This window comes from Stegodyphus dumicola, chromosome 11 (assembly GCF_044657685.1).
Source record: "Stegodyphus dumicola isolate Sdum_Otavi_A_Nest chromosome 11, ASM4465768v1".
NCBI lineage: Eukaryota > Metazoa > Arthropoda > Arachnida > Araneae > Eresidae > Stegodyphus > Stegodyphus dumicola.
In genome coordinates this window covers 130081787-130106345 of record NC_140778.1, presented here as the reverse complement: position 1 = coordinate 130106345, position 24559 = coordinate 130081787, and the positions used below count along the sequence as shown (strand labels likewise).

The 24559-nt window shown below is 30.9% G+C and overlaps 1 protein-coding gene across 2 annotated transcripts in view; it reads left to right on the top strand.

The window, feature by feature from the left end:
• LOC118202108 (glutamate-gated chloride channel-like) overlaps window positions 1–24559 on the top strand; it is a 410115-nt gene that overhangs the window by 131375 nt on the left and 254181 nt on the right. For both annotated transcript variants that reach the window (XM_085827212.1, XM_085827213.1), the window contains exon 2: window positions 1478–1584. In XM_085827212.1, coding sequence (XP_085683338.1) covers window positions 1478–1584 — 107 coding nt within the window. The remainder of the gene's footprint in view (window positions 1–1477; window positions 1585–24559) is intronic.

Here is a 24559-nt window from a genome sequence, read left to right as displayed (position 1 = left end):
GTCATTATAATATATCATAAGTAATAATCATCATAAGTAATAACGTTTTTAGTCCAAAGGGGCTTTGTTCCTGAAGGACTATTGTTTCCGTTTTGTGATTTTGCGTTGGTTCACTATAAATGTCCGTTTCACTTTTCAAACTGTTGCCACCAAATGTTAGAGTCCTGCATTATATTTCAAGAACTTAAATAATGAAAAATATGCATACATGTGTTTACATTTCTAGCATTGTGTTGATGTATTTAATTACGGCAAAGCACACTAGAGCTATCTGCCTAAGGGGAGGAATGCCTTCGTGGAGGACTTTCTAATTCTAGCATTGTGATAACAACGGTACACAGAGTCATCGAATTTTGAATGACGTAATCCTACTGCGAATATGGGCATTGTGGAATTTGAAATTTGGGATTTCTTTTATTATCGATTTCATATTTTATAAAACTCTAACGAATTTTCATTAACAAACTCAAGGATTTCAAAGCGAGCAATGGCAACGTTGTACAGAAAAAACATTTTTATCTCCAGCGCGCGAGACTCTGCATCGGCAATTTTAAGGATATGTTCAATTTAAAACTATTTTGCGCTATTGCGGTTTATAGTTTAAGTGCGAAGAACGTGATTTTTAATAAATAAAGGTAACAAACAAAATGTTAAAAAAACGCCCGTTTAGACGTATTTTAAAATCTGAAACCTTTCAGATTTTTGATTTATTTTTTTTAATGAATTAAAGATTATCCTTTTTCTAAATGCAGTTTAGTTGCGTTCATCTTCCGTAATACTTATTATAAAATAACTATAACGTATTGAAATTTATAATTTTTTTTCAACTTCCTGATCCTATCTTATTGCGATACTCTTTCAAAGAATGTGAAATGGCAGTTTTACACTTCTCAACTTTAAAGCACAATTCAACAATCAAGCTCTTTCATTGAATTAGTTAGATAACAACAGATATAAAACAACAACTGGAACAAACAGATATAAAACAACAACTGGAACAAACAGATAACAGATATAAAACAACAACTGGAACAAACAGATAACTTAACAGGTATAAAACAACAACTGGAACAAACAGATAACTTAACAGATATAAAACAACAAATGGAACAACCAGATAACTTAACGGATATAAAACAATAACTGGAACAAACAGATAACTTAACAGATATAAAACAACAACTGGAACAAACAGATAACTTAACAGATATAAAACAACAACTGGAACAAACAGATAACTTAACAGATATAAAACAACTGGAACAAACAGATAACTCAACAAATATAAAACAACAACTGGAAAGCTTTACTAGTCTCTCTCTCGAAATGCTACGTTTATTCTTTATATTGTTTTCATAACAATTTTAATGTTGTGCTGAAGAAACTTTTAAAGTAATCTTGTTTTCTACTCCTCTCTATAGTTTTTAAAAACTATTATTTATTGTACGTGTAATTAATTTTACCCTTTTACTCTTAGGGAAAAGCCGAATTTCCGTGCTCTAGAAAAGAGAATTTTGGATAGCATTATAGGACCAGGCCGTTATGACAGCAGAATCAGGCCCCTAGGCATGAACAATGCAACAAGTAAGTGCCCACCAATGTATTATTGATTATAGCTACATGTTTTAGTATAATTAATGTGCAAAACAAACAATGCCGCTATATTTTTAAGCATTACTTAAACTTCCATAGTTTGTTTTAAATTTTGCTGGGGGGAAATTTAGGTAAATAAATAGTTGCATTATCGTCGATTTATAATCATTTTGTTGCCTGTAATGACAGCTAATGTATAATGGATTGCCAAATTAAAAATATTTAATAATTACGTATAACAAAGACATTAAAATATTTAATTCTTAAAATCTGTTAATTAAATTGAATAATAAAGTATTTGTTGATTAACAAAAGCATTGATTACAGTATTTCCTCTTGAGGGTTATATGACCTTCAACATAAACTTTCATATTCAACAACTCATTAAAACAACTAAAGTTTCCATTCCAATATTGTGTACAAATTTACAATTAATTCTTTATTTCTTTTAAATTTCGATCACAGGTTTTATGCAAATGAATTTAATTCTGTCATTAAGAAAGCATTGTAGAAAATACGTCAGCATCCCGGCTACCGAATTTTGAATATATGTAGTTCTGCAGACGAACGCTTGCACCTCGAATATTTGATTTTGAATTTCAAATTTATTTTTACTTATTTTATAGATTGTTCATGCGAATTTAACGAACTTTTTATTTAAAATTATTCATGAACTCAATGCATATGTTATTTCTGCACGTAATTGTTATAATACCACCGACATTTTTTATTACATCGAGCAAGGGAAATGGAAGCTTGAAAATTGCATGAAATAAAAATTTGAAATACAAGAACATTTAATTCAAATTTCATTCTATTTAAATTTGATTTTTAAGAGAGGTATAGAGCAGTTTTTAATGAGTACATATCAACTTAATTCTTTTCTTCAGGTCTTCCTAATTATAATTAAGTTATTTTAGATATGACATACATTTGATATGATGGACATTGGTTAGTTATAGTTTACCATATTTAACACATTTGCACGCACTACACGCCGGCAAGAGCCGTGTTATGACTACCACTATTATAGAGAATAGACTTGATGAACTAAACATAATGAATATAGTAGAAGAAATTTTTGTAAGAGTCCAGCTAGTTCCCTTTAAGCATTTCTTTTTTACTTTCAATTTACGTAAATTGAAAGGGAAAATAATATAAAGAATTTTTTAGTCAAAGGTTCTTTCAAGGTACGACTCTTACAGAAGGGTCCACAAAGCCGCTTTTTCACCACTGGGTATGTGTTTTTACTCGTATAATTCAGAGATTTGGGAGAAAAACTGAATTTAATCATCTCTTGCGATAAAAGGTTTTTTGCAATTTCGTAATTTTACATCTGTCATCCTGTTAATATAACTATGTGATGAAACCTTTCATAAGAATAGTTTTACTTCAATTTAAATTGTAATTTTACAATGTTAAAATATATTGACAAAAGATTGTTAAAGAGAAGAGTTCTCTAATTTTAGCATTAAGGGGAGGAAAGATCCAAATAAAATTAAAAGGAATAGTTAATAAATGTTAAATTTCTTAGAATTAATTACAACTATATTTTTAAATCTCATCCATGTGCCGAAATTTAATAAACTGGGAGAATTAAAGACTTTCTTTTTACTTTTCCCTCCTTTCTACATGCCTTTATGGTGTAACGGTTAACACACTCGGCGCGTATTCCAGAGGTTTAGATTCGGGTCCCGACGAGGGCATTGCGTATTTATAATGTCTCCTGCTACTAAATAACCTAATGACTCTACGGTGGCGCAAGAACTAGAAACGGTGGTGGATGATGATTCTTCACCATCAGGAATTAGTGATTAGGTTCCTCAATCCCCAGTCGCCCTTTAAAAGGGGGGATATTCTCTCCCTTCTTTCTGCATGCCTTCGTGGTGCAATGGTTAGCACACTCGGTGCGTATTCGAGAGGTGCAAGTTCGAGTCCCGACGAGGACATTGCTCATTTTTCCTGTCTCCTGCTTCTAATACATCTTATCAACTTATTTATGTAACTATTTCAGTGCTCTATTTTACATTATTATCGTTCATTATATGTTTTCTATCATAATATTATTATACATTAATAGTATATTATTATCTCATTTATGTTTCTATTCTATTATCTTATTTTATTTTATTATTGTTCCTTAGATGCTTACGTATCTCGGATTTTATCATTCTTTAGTAGTTATTAACTAATACATATATCATTTATCCATTTATTATTTTGATTATAACACATTATGATCATAACTGTCAGACTTCCTTAATAACTAGCAATACATAAGATATTAACACTAATCCCATATTTTCTTAATATTTACTTTTCAACTCTTCATCTCTTTAATCCCTTACATCTATAACACTAATAATCTTTAATGCTATTAATCTACTTCATTTTTAATTATATTATTTTGTGCTTATCATCATACTGTTAAATTCTTCTGCAGTATACGATTTTTTAACGGATTGCAGTTTCACTAACCTTACTATCAAATAGTAGTTTTACTCCTATTTAATACTAGTAATATTATTGTTGAAATTTTTATTACTATTATATTTAATATTTCATATATTGATAATAACAATTCTATTAATCATTATATCATTTACATTTAATTATTCTTATTATAATTTTGCATTATGAGTATTAGTGTAGTAGTTAACTCTGTACTTCGTTTATAAAGATTTATAGCTGTAATATTTCAACATTTATAACAGTAGTTCAATAGTAATCATCTTTCCCAAATCTTTTCACTTTTCAATTAACTATCTATTCACCTTCTTCTCTTAGCACTTACCTTAAATATCTTTTCTTGAATAAATTTATAATACTCCTTTTCTTATTATTAATCATAATACTTCTTTTCTCATAACTATAAGATTATTCCTTAACTATAAGATTATTAGTTAGAAGATTATTAAACATAAGATTGTTAAAATTTTTATCATTTAATTTTAGTATATCTTTAATATTCATAGCTAGTCTTTACATTTTTCTAAATTTATTTAATGTTTATTCTATATTTAGTGTTTTTCTCATTCTTTTTTAATTTGGCTTAATTATTTCTAAATAATATTTGTCTAAATTGTTTAAAATGTATAATGACATATTATATTATATAATTTGGTTATTCTTCAAAATTAATATATAAAACTCTGTAAACATAAATTTTAAACTGAAGTAACAATTCTCTAAATATTTATGTTATGGGCTTTATTGTAATAATTGCCATCTACGTAAACACAAGACCTGAAAAATCTGTCTCTGTATGTCATATGTATATTTGCACAACCATTGAAACTTTTTAAAATTTTATTTCAAATAAATGCCGCTGATAGCGGATGGTAGATAGTTTCCATCGAAAGAGCACAAAAGCTGAAAGTCGTAATGATGGTGCAGTTGGCTCTGTTGATGGTCTCCTGTCTCCTTCTTCTAAATAGCCTAATCACTCTACAAGTTTAAGCTTTAAATTAGATCTCAATAAAGTTAAAAACAAGAATACGCTTATTTTATCCTCTTAAAGACCCGTTAAAGACGTCTAGATGAGAAGACATATCTCCGAAGAAGTCTCCTTCGCAGAAATATCGCCTAACGTTTCGTCTACACAAAAAGATTTTGTACGTAAGTTCTTCTGAGCTACTAAGCCAATCGGAGCAATCAAAGCAGATGACATGATTTGTCTCCAATAGGAGACCTCCCACGATCTCTCAACGAACATAATAACTTCAAAAGTTTTCAATGCCTTTATTTCTCAGTGGTTTATTTTTTAAAGAAGTTTAAAAATTAATAATAATAATAATAATAATAATAATAATAATAATAATAATAATAATAATAATAATAATAATAATAATAATAATAATAGTAATAATAATAGTAATAATAATAGTAATAGTAATAGTAATAATAATAATAATAATAATAATAATAATAATAATAATAATAATAATAATAATAATAATAATAATAATAATAATAATAATAATAGTAATAATAATAATAATAATAATAATAATAATAATAATAATTATAATAATAATAATAGTAATAATAATAGTAATAGTAATAGTAATAATAATAATAATAATAATAATAATAATAATAATAATAGTAATAGTAATAATAATAATAATAATAATAATAATAATAATAATAATAATAATAATAATAATAATAATAATAGTAATAGTAATAATAGTAATAATAATAGTAATAATAATAATAATAATAATAATAATAATAATAATAATAATAATAATAGTAATAATAGTAATAATAGTAATAATAATAGTAATAATAATAATAATAATAATAATAATAATAATAATAATAATAATAATAATAATAATAGTAATAGTAATAATAATAGTAATAATAATAGTAATAATAATAATAATAATAATAATAATAATAATAATAATAATAATAATAGTAATAGTAATAATAATAGTAATAGTAATAGAAATAGTAATAATAATAATAATAGTAATAGTAATAATAATAATAATAACAACAATAACAATAATAACAACAACAACAATAATAACAACAACAACAATACTAATAATAATAATAATAATAATAATAATAATAATAAACAGATGGTTTAATGGTAGAGACAGAAAGTAATAGTGATTAAAATTATCAATAAAAATGCAAATAATGAAAATTATGAAAAACAAATATTAATTCTAAATTAAAAAAACAAAAAATAAGTATAATGAAGCCGGAAAGAAAAACAATTATTTATGAAATATAATGTACATATACATAAAAGAAAATAAATCAATAGCATAAAATATAACACACATTGCTGAAAACCAGATTCATAATAAAGCACCTTTTTAAATAAGTAACATAAGAAAAACAGATTTTATCACATTATAAATAACATAATAGTCTAATAATTACATTTATGTAATTAATGTAAAATTGGTGTGATTTGGTTTATTTCATTATGGCAAAGCACTCGAGCGCTCTCTGTCTAAAGCAGGGATAGGCAAACGTTTTCGGTCGCGGGCGAAAAATCGAAAGAAAAAAGTTTGACGGGCCAAGATAAGTTTTTCTAAAATTTCAAAAACAATATACAAGTATTACAAGCTAAATATGTTAATGAGATGAATGAAATTGCGATTTCATTTTTAAAAGTTCCTTATATTGAGGTTCGAAGTCAGATGTACTGATTCTAAGGAAGGAGGCTAAATGCTCATTTGTCAGTCTGAAATAATTCTTTCTAAGGTTTATAGTTGAAAATACTTATTCACATATATAAGATGAAGCAAACACAGCACTGAAATTCTGGGCGTGAGATATATATTTGGGAAACTTACTTTCGATAATGATTTGTAAAACTCAAACTTTGGCATATTTAGAAACAACTGCTTGAGATGATTGTTAGCTTGCAAATCAATTACTTCAAGCTGCAAATATGACCTCAATGCTTCAAAATTTATGTTTGAAAGCCATGGGGAAAATATCCAGTTCTGTTTGAATGGCACTGAAATCTGCGTTCGAACTCAAAATGTAGTTTTTTTCAAGCCATCTTCATAATTCCCAAGCTTCTCTTCATTTACTGAGGGTATTGAATTAAACCTCGGGAAATGAGACAAGTCGTTCTTAGCTAGATGCCCAGCAAACAGATTAAGTTTCATTAACTTTTTAAGTTAAGATAATCGAATTCAGTTTAAGTTTTTTTCTAAGAAGTCTAATTCACCTATATTGTATTTCCATATTGAAAACTGTCTGTGCTTGCAATTTCTGTCGATTTATGTTTTGTAGAATAAAAATAGAGAAAGTAAAACTGTCATCAGTCCTTTCAAAAAAATCTGATGTGTACACTACATGACTTCCTTGTACGGAATATTAAATCATACGCATTTTTTCTTGCATTTCATTTAAACTTATTGGATTGAATTAAATATACTTCGCCGACAACGCATAAACCACAATAGAATAAATGCATTCTTTAAAATTCACTCTATTTGTTAACCATAGCGACACTCTGGTGCTAGATTCACTTAACAGTATTATATTTCGTTCATAACTCAGAATGCACAAAATTTATATCATTTAAAGAATTAACACAATTATTAATTAATTCGTTGCCACATGTTCTATTCAAATACTATAATAAAGCTAAAACGATGTATAAAAGAAATTAAGCAAACAAAACAAAAAGGCAACAGTTTTTCACAGACGATTGAGTATTTCTCATTCGATTAATTCAGTTCTCACTTCGCGACAAGGCAAAAATACATAAAAACTCAAAATATCTGTATTAAAAATTACTAACTATTAAAAATTAAATTACTAATTATTAAAAACTAAACTATTAAATTTAAGTAAATCTTTAACACTTATTTCCCCGAAAAAATTCCAGAACGGATTAAGCATGATTTAATTCGCAATAATAAATGAAGGCGTTATCTTTGTTATTGCGAAGCTACGTTTCTCTAGATTGGCACCAAATCCACTACTCTGCTGTTTAAATGTAAACAAGCAATGGCCGCCATCAAAAACATTATTAGGCTTAGCGGCACTTAAACAACTTTAAAATTGTTCATAATTCTAAAACTATTGCATACAGATTTACTAAAGGCATGAAAACCTTAACCGGAAGATAAAAACAACATAATTCAATCATTTGTAAAGCAAAAAATGTACAATTTACAAACATATAAGAGTAAAGAAACTGAGATCGCTGAGCCGGGTAACAGAGTGGATATATATATATATATATATATATTTATATACATTTGGTGTGGCCGATAGCAGCCAAAATGCGAGGTGCACATGTACATGTTATAGTAGTCCTATATACAAAATTTCAACGTTCTGAGGTTACTCGTTTTTGAGTTATGTAAGATACGTACGTACATACATTCGTACAGATGCCACGAAAAATTCTCTTCAGAATTTATTTTAAAGCAGTTTTATAATTTTTTTGAAGGAAAAGAGTCCTTTATTCTGTCCTTACGTACAGATATCACGCAAAAACGTTGTTAAATTGCATTTAATAGCGGTCAAAATGGATATTTTCTTTGAAATATGCTGCGTGAAACTTTTCGCGATTACAATACTTCCTTTTCAGTTAGTACAAGGAAGTAAAAAGGAAGGAAAAAATATTTAAACAAATTTGAAAAGGAGATGGCTATATAACATATAAATATATGCATCTTTTAATTTGCCTCGGGCCGGCAAATTAAAATTGTATCCGCGAGCCGGATAGAATCTTCCGGTGGGCCGTTGTTTGTTCATTTCTGGTCTAAGGAGAGGGATGTTTTCGTAGAAGGCTTTCTAGGAGAGGCTGGCTCGTATACGTATTATACACGAGGAAAACCACGAAAACGGGATGCAGCCATCCCGTTCGCGGGATTCGAACCACAGACACAAAATCTTACGTATAATAACAAAATAACGCAAAGAATAACATTTCGCATATAATAATTACATGTTATATGTAAACATTTTAGTGATTTTTACATTGACAGAACTCTGTTAATTGCAGAAACAGTAAAACATTTACAGAAAATAAATAGTTCAGCTGTATTCGAGCTCGCAATCATCTGGCTCACAGAAAATTTAAACACTTCGTGAAATGCGTCATACGATCGAGCTAGTTAGACATTGTTCAAACGTTAAAAAATCTTTAACAACAAAAAATCATAAATAGAGTCAAATAGAAACAAACGATAAATTAAGCTCTTTCTGTTTGTCAGAATTCTCAAAACGTAAGAATGTAGTAATCCACCTGAAACAGAGAAAATATTCTATCAGAGTTAATAAATGCTAATAATTGAGGTAAAAGGAATATATGTCTCAACTTACTCAATAGCAAAACACTTGTATCGAGGTGAAAAATATTTCATTTGCTAAAATCAAAAACAATCTTAAACTATGATTCAAAATAAATATCTCATCATAAATTAAGCTTCGTAAAATAATGACAAAACTCGATACAGCTCGGGCCATATGTTTTTCAGTAAATTTAGCATTGTTTCAGAAGCCGCCATTGCTTTACGGACATGAAGATTCCATACACAGTTTCATTGGCTGATGTCAAATATGTCTTCGGCGACAATGTATCCCGTCATACTCAATGATCACCAATCCAGTGCAAGTGCAGCAAACACGTACCAAGATTCTTGTTCGGAGATATAGCTCCTAATGTAAACGGAGTTTAAACATATGATGACACATTAAAGGTAATTTAATTTAAATTGAAAACTTTTTATGAGATTAAAGGAAATTTTCTAAAAACAAATTAAGAGATAGAACATTAATTATGGCATAAATAATTTTAACAGTCATGCATCTATTGCAGGGCTAGTCAACCTTTTTATACCTACAACCCCCGTTTTCGCAGTAACTTAATTTACCTTAAATGCAAAGTAATTTTTTTAAGTGGAGACTTAGTAAAGATATTTATAATTACATTTAATCATTTATTTATATTTTGCTTATATTTGTAAGAGACAGAAAATTTATTTCCCGCGTAGCTCGCAGGACATCTGTCCCAAGGAAACTGTTTTGGCTAGGAGTCCTTCAGTGGTAGAAAAATGAGAAATTACTTCTAGCTCCACGCTTTCGTAAAGCTTGATAATCCCGTTATCGGGTTACAGTTACAGAACAACCATTAAAAGAATCAGCAAAGTTTTATAAATACAGAGACTGTTCGCACATTTTATAGACGATGTATATTGTATTCACAAAACTAAATTACATAAAATTCTTGTGTTTTAAATGTTCTATTTGACATACCTTATTCTGAACTATCTTTCGACACCGCAATTTCCAGGATAATAATGCCTTTTGAAGTGGCAGAAGAGGTATTCTATCCCATTCCTCCCGAACAGCTTTCCAGAGTCCTGTTAAGGTTTTGGGACAACGTTTGGATAAAGCAGTTTTTAAAAATCCGAAAGCACAAAAATCCATAGGTGACACATCGGGAGATTTGGTAGGGATATCAGTGAAGGGTATCGCCCCTTGATACCAGTTTTTTGTTCCATTTCTTTTAGGACATTTACAGTGGATTTTGATGTGTGACTGCTAGCTTTGTCCTGATGGAGTCTCACAGATGGATGGCACTGTGGGTAAAGCGATGGTATTTCATTCAGAAAAATTGGCGATAAAATATGTTCCTGATAGTATTTGGAGTTAATATTGACATTTTTTTGCACTCTCTTTATTTTTAACTTGCCATTATAAGAAAAACCAGCAACAATCATGAATTCCTTAGAAAAACTTTCTTTCGATTCTTTGAACCATGTACTTAAATTTTTTTCTCCGCTTTTATGATAATAAATGGCTCTTTTTTGTTACAATAATTTAAATACACCCATGTTTCATTCTATTGGGACAGCTGTTTTCCATTTTTCTTTGGATAAGTGTTTCTCATATAGAATTCTGCAGCGTGTCCTGCGTTGAGCGATATGCTTTGGAAGAAGACGATGCACATTGCGTTTTTTCGCTTTCTTAAGATTTAAATCAACGTTTATCATTTTGTTTACAGTGCATTTTAATGATTTTGAAACTTTCCTTTGACTAGGGGGATTTTCATTTAACATTAAACAACGTACCTTTGCAATAGCCGAAGATGTCCGTTTTTTCCTTGGATACTTGTTTGGAATTTTTGTCCCACTTGAGGTTCCAATTTGACGATTTTTTCCTTTCTTGTTGATGATATTACCTATCGACGCTTTAGATATCACAAAACCATGACTCTCACATCGTTTTTGGATAACGGAGTATGCATATTTCTCTTCGGAAGGAGCGTAAATGTAGCCTTCGAACCACTGCTTTGTTAAATTCGCCATTTTGAATAAAAACAAAACTTTCAAGCCACAGGCGATAATTTAAAAACATAGTACAATTGCAATTACTTCTTTAGCAGTAAACGATTTTTTATTACCGCTTACTAAAATCGTCTAAAAAATGGGCGAACAGCCTCAGTATATGGGAACCGGACGGAGAGAGAGCTGCATTCAGGAGAACGAACATTCATCATCGGATGGACGAAAGCGTTACCACCCACAATTAAAGTTTAAATCGCTTCTTGGAGGCGATAAGGACCAGGTTGACTATCTCTAATTTGTAGTATATCAACCTCGCCGTAATTAAGTGAATCACCTATCAATGTTTGAAACGAAATTTGACTTTCCTGGACTCAGGAAATCAAAATGTATTTTAAATTGTTTTTTGTATAGTTATGTATAAAGTACAATAATGTAAGTACATACATAACATCACACAAACATACAAAGCACGTAATATAGAGATACAAACTCAATTAAACTGCGGCAAACTCAAAATCTTAAGAACTCAAATGGTATAAAAGTGGTTAAGAACTTTGTTTCCTAAAAAGTCACTCAAAACTTTTCAATATTTTAAAACAGTGAAATGAGCAATAAATAACATAAAAGAATACAAAAAACAAAACATTCTGAAAAGCAAAGTGTAATTAATGATATTTTATCTTATATTTTCAATAGAAAAAAATTACAATGAAATAAGCTATATCCCTTAATATAAATATTAATTATCCTAATAAAAAATTAACCAACTTTCCGTTGAAGAAAAAAATCATGCAAAACTTTTCGATATCTTACAAACAGTGAAATAAGCAAAAAATAACATGAAAGCAACTAAAAAAAACATAAAATTCCGCGCAGAATTTTACTCTGCAGAACTACTTTATCAAAAAAAAAAAAAAAAAAAAAAAAAAAAAAAATAAAAATGTATTATATATATATATAAAAATGACAATGAAATATGCCAATCTCTTAAAAATAGTGACATAAGAAATGCGATGAAAAATTGTTGCCAAACCCATATTTCTAAAGGAATGAAACTATTCAAAATGATGCGATTTCATCAAAAATCTATCAACAACAGTAAGACAGGAAAATTGTTGCCAAAATCACATTTTAAAGATGTGAGATGGGAGAAGTGTATTCGGAAGCTTCATTTAAAATTTTTTTTAAAAATACAAAATATTTTCATTCTTCCAAAATTCTTTTTGTAAAAGCAGTCGCAAGGATGAAAGTTTAACGTGTCCAAAAATCAAAGAAAAATAAGCTGTACATTTTTAAAAATAAACTTTTTTAGAAAAAATCCCGTTGAAAAGGTGTTAAGCTCCCTTTGTTAAATAAATTCGTATTTAATCGATTTATTGAAACACGAAATTTATTTTAAGTTCGTAAAATAGCTAAGTGCCTACGTTTCATTGATGATGTGAAAATGGAGTGTGTAGAGTAAAATCTCGCCCTGTAGCCCATTATGTCTCAAAATGACGCAATTTCGTCACAAAACAAAATAAAAAATATTCGAATTCGAATTTCGAAAAAAATCGCTTCGAGGTGCATTGGCTCTTGTCTAGATGCACCTATGTACCAAATTTCGTAGCCGTGGGTCTATTAGCTTACGCGCAGCGCGAACGAAAGACACACACGGAGACTCTTTCTTTTATTATATGTAGAGAAGATGTGTAATCTTTTAAAAGTCACCAAGGAAGATCCATTAAAATTAAATTTGAAAAGTTCATGTAATTTAACTCTGAAATTTTTGCCTTTTGCTTATTTGGTAGTCTAATAACAAATTGAACAAAATCATTATACTTATTCCTTACGAATGTGAATCACTAATTCACCACTTTATTTGATTTAATATGCATATCTTTACCTCATCATCCTTTTTAAAATTTTACACGTGATAGCTAGGCAGACAAAACGTTACATACAGACTGCGGTGCTGAAAATTTTGAAAAATCTGAAAAATGAATTCCTAATTTCCCTTTCGTTTGAACATGAAAGCCTATCTTGTTGTTCATTATTCTATTTTACATATTTCTATTCCCAGATGAATAATGGATTAGATTTGATTTTCATGCTAAAAAGCATAAAATATATATGTATTTTAAGATCATGTATATAAAATTCGCCATCCAAAAAATACCAATACCACATTTCTAAGCATACTAATTAGAATTATGAATGAAAGTTTTCTTTCATATATATTTGTTTGAAAACACCTACTTATTTCTAATAATTACCTTTCTTTTCAAAGTTCTTCAGTCGTGTTTTAAAAATTAATTAGATCCTCTCGAGATGAATAATTCATATTCCCTTTGAATAGTTGCTATGCTATGCTAATTTATGATTTGTGTAGTGCCTGAGGCGAGTTCTTCGATTATTTCTATTACTTTTTCAATTCTTTTATGCTACTCCTAATTTTATTTGCTACAGTAAATAGGTGGGAATAGATTTAAAATTCTGCATAGTTTTTCGAGACGTTTTTCATAAAAGAATTATCAGTTTAATTTCTAAATATATATGTAGGATAAATAATATGTAACTACAAATGATATTTTAAATTAGTAATAGCTTAATATTACTTTTAAATGTTGGTATTTTCCTATTGTACTCTAAAAATAGTAATAACTTTCTAAAGTACGTCTTTCAAAATTAATCCGTGTATGCAATTGTGCCTGCAATGCAATGGAATCTCGGTCAATCAGATTAAAGAAAGTTTTTGCTATAAATAACACAGCAGTTAATTGCGCAGCATCTTTCCCTTACTTTCCTTATTCAACTTGCTTCTGCTAGCCACGTACTGTTTTTCTTTCTCTAAAGAAGATGTAAGCTTTCAAAACTGTGCGGATGTTTTTATCCGCCGTAATGCTGATATGAGAATCTCGGTTATTTTTGAAACAGGAAGAAGTGAAAATGAGCAACGCCTTCACCGGTAATCGAACCACGGACCTCTGGAATACGCGCCCAGCGTGCTGATCACTACACCACGAAGACATGCTAAGAAGGCGGGAGAAACACGTTACATACTCCCCCTTTTAAAGAGCGTTTGGGTTTAGGGGATCCATTCGCCGAATCCTGTGTGTGGAGAATCATCATCCACCACCCTGTTAGTTCGGGCGCTACTGTAGATTTATTAGGTTTTTCTGAAGCTGGAGATGTGAAAAATGAGCATAAAGCCTTCGCCGGGAATCGAACCACAGACCTCTGGAATACGCACCCAGCGTGCTCACCACTACACCACGAAGGCATGCTAAGAAGGCGGGAGAAATACATTATATCTTTACATTCTTCCGGACCCCTTATATAAGAAATGAAAAATAGATATCGCTCGAAATTCTGAGATTCTTGGTGATTGAACACATACGAGTCAATCACAATACCAGCTAAACAAGTAGAACCTGTAATTCATCCCGGGTTGGCTTTATGGAAGTTGAATGGGATAATTTTGCATGTTCCCATGGTTTTATTCCTGACCATTTGAATAAAAACCAGTTTTCATTTGAAAATCAACAATAACAGTGTCGCTTCTAAGACAAATGGCGCGCAATTCTTTATCAAAAGAATGATTTAAATAATAAAAGAAGGAAATCCTTAGCCCTCAACAATTCTTACAGATGCGATAGGTGATGTTTTGTACATTTCCAGCAATATAAATTATCTAAAGAATTAAGCTGTTCCTGAATGGCATCTCGAAAGACATGGTTTTGAGAGTAAACAATGGACGCAGCTATAATCTGTATTTCAAACAAAGATAATTATAATACCAACGAATTCTTATCACCAGGGCTTTTAGACCAGAATAGTGCCGGTAACATAAATATGAAGAACAGTATATTATGTTCAGGTTCAGAAAATGCTGAAAATGCAATTAATGTTCACACATAAAATAAGATTATATCATAGGAATCCTCAGTTAATGTTCAGACGTAAAGTAAAATTGTATCAGCGGAATTCCTATCACTGGGAGGCTTAGTAGGCTACTGAGCCAAATCTGTATCAACGGTTTCTCTCTAAAGAGTAAAATAGGTCCAGTTTCCAAAGACGAGGAAAATGCATTTAATAATATGCCGAAAATTGCATTCGTGAAAAAGGTAATCCTCATAAGGTAGGAAAGTGTCCTATATGTTTCCTTCTAATAAAAGGCCAAATATCCGAAGAATGGTGATACCGAATTCGCATATAAGTTTTAAATGCATTTTCTATGTCTTCTAAAATTAGGCTTAATATGCTGCTCTTAGAAGGAATCCAATGACACTCAAAGAATTTTCAGTATTTATCTCAGTAGGAAAAGTTTCAGAATTATTTCTAAAATGCAGCAATTGTAATTTAATAGTAATAAATTAAATTCTCAGTTTATTGTGATTAGATTGTGCATTTTTAGTAATTGTATGAAGTACATTTGAGGTCGTAGTAGTTTTCAAACATTTTGCTAATAAACATTTGATTTTAAAGTTTAATATATTTACGTAATCAACAATAAAAACATATATATTAATTGTTGCTAAATCAAAGGAATTGAATCAGGTTTTCAGCAAGAAAATCTTACGATCCATTGCTTTCAGAGACTTTTTAAATCAGGGATTCCGAACATATTTCCTTCATCGACGCCTTTAAAAGGAATGGTTTTCTTTATCAAATCTCTTCTCTATTTCCTCTATAAAATACTTTATGCAACATTATCGTAATACAAATACGCAATTAAGATAATTATTAGCTTAAGAACATGAATAAAAGTTTCGAAAAAAGTTTATTCCACAATTAAATATTTTTAATAGTTTGGTTACTTTTTTTATTTCTATTATTTTTAATTTTACAAATATAAACAGGATTTTTAGGAACAAAATCACAGATTCTAATTACCCAAAACTTCAATTTTTATCTAATATGCAATTTAATTAATGCGTTTGACGTATGGAGACCATTTTTTCAAGTATTTGGCATAAAACTGTAATTTAATTTTTAAAATGTGTAATATAATTAATGTGTAAATTAAAAGCATAATTTAATTTTTAAATCTCTTTATTTAAGAATATTCTAATTGTTTCTTGTTTTCCATTGAAGTTTTGAATTTTTCAAACTGTTTTATTGCCTTAGAGTTTACTCTCTTAATGCATAAAAAATGTATATATATTTTTTAATATTATTGATTCTCAAAATATATTAAATATTTTATTTCTTATTTTATTTTATATGACCTTCTACCTGATTATATGATACAGCTTTATCACTAAACCACGGTTTCTCAACCTTTTTTGCTCCATGCACTGTTTTCACAATGGCTAGACGACTATTCCAAAACTCGAAAAATACGTAAACATTTATTTAAATTTAAATTATTTTTAATGTATTTTATAAATTAAACGAGAGAAAGTGTATAAAATGCGAATTAATGCTAAAATTTGAAGGAAAGTAGCTTTTTATATTCCTAAACTAAAACTGAATATTTAATAAAATGCTAACCGCATTGCCCCCAGACACTATGAAATTTCTTTTTAGGGGGAATCCTAACCTGGATAAGAACTCCGTGACTATAGAATCAATTATCAGTTTTATTAATGAATTTTATAACTTATTTGCAACTAATGGGAATTTAATCATGCCAATCAATTGCCATTGCATCGACGGCAGTTGATCTGCAATCAAGTCCTCGATCATAGTTAACCGCTTCTTTTAAATTTCATTGACCTATTGGATGTACATATTCTAATTCTTTTAACCTACTTTTCACAAACGATGACGAAATACGATGTACTATCCACAAGTATCATGTAGTAAGGAAGGAGGTCATTTATTAGGTTTTGAAGGGAAAACTTCCAACCATCAACTATGCCCTTGTAGGGACTTAAACCACATACTTTCCGACTGATAGCTGGGCGTGCTACCAATTACAAGATAAAAGCACATACGGGAAGGGAAAATTTCTTATGTAAGTTTCATAAATGATATTCATACCGCCAAGCAGTTTTTTGTTCACCATAATAAAAAATCTGATGTGTACACCACATGACTTCCTTGTACGGAATACTAAATTATACGCATTTTTTCTTGCATTTCGTTTAAACTTATTGGACTGAATGAAATCTACTTCGCCGACAGCGCATAAACGACAATAGAATAAATGCATTCTTTAAAATTCACTGTATTTGTTTACCATAGCGACACTCAGGCGCTAGGTACACTTAACAGTACTATGTTTCGTTCATATTATAACTCAGAATGCACAAAATTTATATCATTTAAAGAATTATCTAATCGTTGCCACATGTTCTATTCAAATACTGTAATAAAGCTAGAACGATGTATAAAAGAAATTAAGCAAACAAAACAAAACAAAATGTTTTTCACAGACGATTTAGTATTTCTCATTCATGTAATTCAGTTCTCACTTCGCGACAAGGCAAAAATACATAAAAACCCAACATATCTGTATCAAAAATTATGAAGTAAATCTTAAACGCTTATTTCCTCGAAAAAATTCCAGAAAGGATTTAGCATGATTTAATTGGCAGTACTAAATGAAGGCGTTATCTTTGTTGTTGCGAAGCTAAGTTTCTCTAAATTGGCAACAAATCCACTAGTCTCCTGTTTCAAATGTAAACAAGCAATGGCCGCCATCAAAAAAATTATTAGGCTCAGCGGCATTTAAACAACTTTAAAATTGTTGATAATTCTAAAAATTATGCAGATTTACTAAAGGCATTAAAACCTTAACCGGAAGATAAAAACAACATAATACAATTATTTTGAAAGCAAAAAATGTACAATTTACAAACATATAAGAGTAAAGAAACTGAGATCACTGAGCCGGGTAACAGATTGGATATATATATAAATATATTTATATGCGTTTCGCGGGGCCGATTGCAAGCGAAATACGAGGTGCACATGTACATGTTATAGTAGTCCTATATACAAAATTTCAACGTTCTGAGGCTAATCGTTTTTGAGTTATGCGAGATATGTACGTACATACGTTCGTACAGACGCCACGAAAAATTCTTTTCAGAATTCATTTTAAAGCATTTTTATAATTTTTTTGGAGGAAAAGAGTCTTTTATTCTGTCCTTACGTACAGATATCACTCGAAAACATCGTTAAATTGCATTCGAAAGAGGTCAAAATGGATGTTTTCGTTGAAATATGCTGCCTGAAACTTCTCGCGATTACAATACTTCCCTTTTACTTCGTACAAGGAATTAAAAATCTGATGTGAGCACATGACTTCCTTGTACGGCCTATTAAATTATACACATTTTTTGCTGAATTTCCTTTAAACTTATTTCCTCGAAATTCATTAGAGATAGATTTCTCATTCAATTCATTTCTCACTTCGCGCCAAAGCAAAAAAAGCATAAAATCTCAAAACATTAAAAATTGTAAAATACGGAAAAATATAAAACATCAAATGCAGTTAAAAATACAATTTTTGCAATTAAAATTAGAGTTTCTGCGTAAAAACAAGCAAATTCGCCAGGGAGCGAGTAGGCAGATTTTTCGGTGCACAAAAGCGAAAGTTTACTTTTGGTGCCACTCGGCAAAAGACATTGAAGTTGAAGAAACAGACTAAATACAGTATTCTAATGAGCCTCAATTGTAAACAAATAGCGGTTTATTAGGCTTAACTTGCAGCTTAAACTTTTAAATTTTTGATATCTCTACGACTATGCATCTAGATTAACTAAACGCATAAAACCCCTAACCGAATGATTAAAAGCTATTCAATTCAATAACTTTTAAAGCAAGAATTGCACAATTTACTAACATGTAAGAATTTAAAAAAACTAAGCTCACCCAGCAGGGTAAAAGGCTAAGAATATATGCACACTATTGGTCCAGCCGATTGCAACGAAAAAACGGGGTGTAGAACTACATGTTGTGGCAGTCCCATATAGAAAATTTCAACGTTCTACGAGTACTCTTTCTTGAGTTTTGCGAGATACATATATACGTATGGCGTCAAGGAAAAAATATCTTTTCTGAATCCCTTTTAAATCTATTTTACAATCCGTTTTAGAAAAATTAGTCTTTATTCTGTCCGAACTTACAGATGTCAGGCAAAAACATCGTTTAAATGGTTTCCAGAGAGGTCGAAACGGATATTTTCTTTGAAATATGACACAGAAAAATTTTTCGTAAAAATCTCAGCAGCACTCGTCAACTGGTCAGGATTGTGGAATTCATCTGTTCTGCTTTTCATAACAAGCAAAGTGTAGCGCTTCTTATGCTGGACGTGGCAAAAGCCTTTGACCTCGTCTAGCATGAGGGGCTTGTTTTCAAGTTCATCAACCTTTGATTGCTTAGAGAATTGATTCTCCTGAGTTATTCCTTTTCGCCACATCGCACGTTCTTCGTCTCACTAGGCAATGAAACCTCTACTCTGAGGCCTATAAGATCTAGTGTCCCACAGGGAAGCATCCTCGGACCGGTTCTATACCTGTTTTATATCTCGGACTTTCCTCATCCTGGACTTGACAATTACTCTCTTCTTGCATGCTACGCCGATAGCCATCAAGTTTATCGAAGCTAATCATGCAACTGATAAAATGCAAGATTTTCTTTATACTGTAGAGGACTGGCGCACCAATTGGAGAGTTAAAATTAACGCCAGTAAGTCTCAACTTTTAATCCTTTTTCATAGAGATCTTAAGCTTGAAACCATCACAGAATTTATTAAAAGAAGAAATTTTTCTCTAAAAGCTGTCCAATGCGACTATGTGAACTATTCCCAAGTCTTCAACTACGAAATACTCAATGAAGACCGCAACATAAGACCACATGCAGCACACACCTTCATGGGATGAGGCCTCTGGCTTCTTCTCTTGCTCCTCAATTGGTGGCTGCAATTTCTTTCATTTTATCTGACAGTGCTGTACTCTAAGTTGTTTGGATTTGCTAGTGTGATGTTGTAATTACCGTTGTGTGTTGATTTTCTGTTGTATGGGTTGAATTTGTGTAGTTTTGTAGTAGTATTGAACTTTTGTTTTTGTTGTATAGTATTTTGAACCATGTTTTGCAGCTGTCGTTTTTTTTTAATTGTCAAGAATCCGTTTGGATCTTCTTCATCTTGTCAAGTTCCGTTCACCTGTCTTTGGCCTTTTTCCTTTTGGCACCCCTCTCACTTTTCCTTTCTCCGTTTTCTCATCCGAGATGTTTTCCATTTCCAGAATTCATTATGTCATGTGCACTTGGGCTTAGTTTAAGGAACAAGCAACATTGCGCCTGCAATAGCTCGGTAATATAGAACTGTCTAAGAAAACCGATGAAAGCTTCGTAAAATTTATTTTTAACAAAAACAACAACAACAACAACAACAAAACTTTACAGGTCTGGAGCTTTTTACAAAAGTTCTAGACCTCTAAAGTTGCAGTTACACTTCAAACGACTCAGAACTTTAAAAGCAACGCTATGCAAAAGCGCATCTAAAATGCGAAGCTCTTACGGATATCTCAATACTCCGAAGTCAGCTCTGAACTAACCCAACTGAGAAACTAAGATACTAAGATGTTAGATACTAGGTTTCTACTATACTGTGGTAGTACTTCTCAGTAGCTTGAAAGAACTCCCGCAGGACCTGGCTTTGTGGAGGACTCAAGTGGATCATGTAGCAGGAGGTCGTCAGGAGGAAGCTAAAAAAGAAAAGAGAAGAAAAAAGTTGAGCTGGTCGCCCTCTGATGGCGGTGTTAGTGAAGATAAGCAGTGGAAAAGATGAGCAAGCTTTTCGAAAGTGCCTGTAGAAACTGAAATCGCTTGGCTGGCGCCATCTTTCGTCAGCCGTGGAAAGTAAACTCAGTCGAGATTTAGGGTTAGCTGGGGGTTGAACGTGGTGTCATTTGCTGCTGGTCTCAAGAACTGATCTTGAAATTGAGATTTAGGGTTAGCTGTGGGTCTAGCCTCTCGCCGTCTTGTGTTGGTTACTGGAACTGAACTATTTTGCCTCAGCAAAGTTGATTATCATCATGGCTGACTGAAATCCAAGTCTTAACTTATCTGCAATTAATCTATATTGTTGCGTACGTATGGGTTCGTAATGGATTGAATGCACAAATCAATAAGAAGTTAATAAAATTTATTATTATACAAACAACAGCAGCAAAAAACAAATGCTGAAATTTCCTCAGAGGTATTCGTACAATATCGCAATATCTCACAGTAGTTATATTTTAAACTACTAAAGAATAAAATAGAACTCAATTCAAAATAAATAAATTGACTGTTAAATAGAACTCAATTAGAAACTAGAATGTTGAATTGAGTTAAATAGAACTCAATTCAAAACAACGAAAGCTAATCTGATCTCGCAACGAATTCGCTACAGTCAACAACAAGAACTAAGTAAATAACTGAATTGAGATGTTTTGATCCGGCTTTTATAAGCTTTTTTAATCATGCACGAGAACATTCTGGTATTATCTATTTTCTCTATTTCTCCGGGTAGCAAAATAGTACAATTACAAGATATCTATTTATTAAAATGTTAAATGCGCGTGCTCCTATATTTTTACTTTTTCGGCGTAGCTTTCTCTTGAAACTCGTCGCGTGCAGCATTGCACGGGCAAATGAAACAATTTAATTAAAATTCTACTAAAATAGCAAACTAAATAAAAAAAAAAAAAAAAAAAAAAAAAAAAACAGAACAATATAATTAAACTTAAACTTTCGTGCCATTAGAATCTATGATTTTGTTCCTAAAAACATGTTTATAATATTAAAAATAATATATAGAAAAAATAATTCATTATCTAATAAACCATTTTTTAAACCTTTCATTCATATTCTTAGTCTAACTGTTATCTTTAAATTCTGTGTATGCTATTATTTGCATTTTATTATCTTGAGTTGAGTTTAAATTTGATATCCACCACTCTTTTTTTTACAAACCTCTTAAATTTATTGAAGCGTTAGTTATACCAGGTTTTGCGCAGTTCATTTACATCACTTTCTGATAACATGTGTAAGTGTTTATACCTTATCGCTGACAGTAGAACGCCATATATCAGGACCTTCAGTTTTCCAATCGCGTGCTCTTCTATACATTCCGAGTAAAATTAAGCTTTATTTACATGCTTTTAAATGGTTCGCTTACTTAAAAGCTCAAAGCTGAAGTTCTACTTATTTTGTTTCTGCTAAATGTTTATCAAACGTTTTGGTTTTTTAGTTAATTCAAACATTAATTTACTTTCCTTTAATTCCCCGTGCATTAAGGAAATACATGCTAGAGAAAAAAATTAAGCTGTCCCCTACTGCGCTTCCACAAGACTCTCAGATTTTACTCACGAATTAGTTTCTTCGTTAGTAAAATAACTAAGAAAATGCTAATTCTGCTAAGCTTGCTTCTAAAATAATGTACTCTGCTTTAACTTAAGTGGGTTCACGAAGAAATATTAGATTTGCCATGTAGATTTTTGAAATTTGCAAAAAACCAAGCTAGGGATTTATTGCAAGAAAGGTAAGATAACCTTAATTACTTTTCTCCTCGAAGCAAGATTAGTTAAGTAATCATTTTTAGTTTAAACATGAAAAACTCTTGTATATTTTATTATCGATTAAAGAAGAGCCGTGCGATAAAACTTGCTTAAGAAAATAAAAATTTTAAAAAATGCGGTTTGATATATAGAAAAAGACACACAGCAATTTGAAATTCGAAATTACACAAAATTCAAGCTTTGAGCGACATAGATATTTATAGAAAATATATACGCTTTTCGACCGCGATTGATATATGCCATAACCATCGCAAGGAGAAGGTCATGATGATGTAAAGATTACGGGATCAGTCATTCTTTCGGTCCACCTTTGTCATTTTCGCAGTTAACTGCGTCGTGTTAAGTTCCTGTTCATTGTTCATTTTGACAGTTTGCTACGTTATTAATGCTTCCTCATTATTGTGAATCGAATAGAAAATATTGTTTCGCGCAATCTGTTATGGGTTCGTAACAGATTGAATGCTCAAAGGTCCGATGATTGGTTAATAAAAATTTATTTTATCAAAATAAACACCTCAAAGGTCTGGAATTTTCCGCAGAAATACTCCTACGCAGTATTACAGAGTGCAACGCATGAAACTACTAACAACGTCACACATAATGCAATACAAAGCGCATTTAAAGAGAAAGCTAACTCGGATATCGCAGTTCGCGCAGAACTAACAACTCGCAACAACAATAACGAAGCAACTGAGAGCAGATGCTTTCTCTTCGGCCTTAAATAGTTTTCAACTGGCCGCCGACATATTTCTAGTACTTTCTGCTTCTCGAAATTACTGAAAAGCAATACGAGGGTGGAATTACGGTTACAGCTAACGTAGTGGTCGATTACATTTATTCAATTTCAATACCTATTACGGTAATACAGGGACCGGCCACAAATTTCGCGAAACGCTCGCCAAATTTGGCGACTTTTTGCGATTTATCGCCACATTTGGTGACAAAAAAGTAACCAAAAGCGTTCTTAGCTTGGCAGCTCGCCAAATTAACGAGATACTTATTTACTCAATGTTAAATGCACTTGCCACTGTGTTCTTCTACTGTATTTTTCGGCATAGCTTCTCTCTAGATTTTTCATGTTACAAAAGAAATGCAACACTCTTACTAATATTTCTGCTACCTAAGTAGAAAATTGATAACAATATAATTGTGTTAGAACAGTGTAGGATGTAACAGTTTATTTTTAACAGTTCTTAAAGATGACACAACAAAGCAATTGTGTTAGAAAATTTCTCTTTTTGGTTTCAAGTAAAAGAAAGTTTTTTTTTTTTTTTCGGAAAACATGTTCAGGAAGATATGATTACTTTTCAACAGATAGTAAATAAGATTGGTGCGACAACAAACAGCTAACAATGTTCGACGATAAATCTAATATATACATATAAATTTCTACATGTGTGGTTCAGCGGTAGTTCTATCTAAATGAACATTCAATCTAACTTAAAAGGTAATTTCTTATAATATCAAAAGAAATTAATATAATTAAGTATCTGTTTAACATATCATTCCGAACATTCAAGCGGCATCAAACGAAACGAAAGCAAATTCCAAAGTTCACATTGTTGCCACTTAGGGTTCTCTAAATCAATGCATTTCTACCGATTTCCGCGTTGCCATTCAGAGGCACAGAAAGTGTCTATTCAAACTTGAATAGTTACAAAAGAAGAGAATATAAAA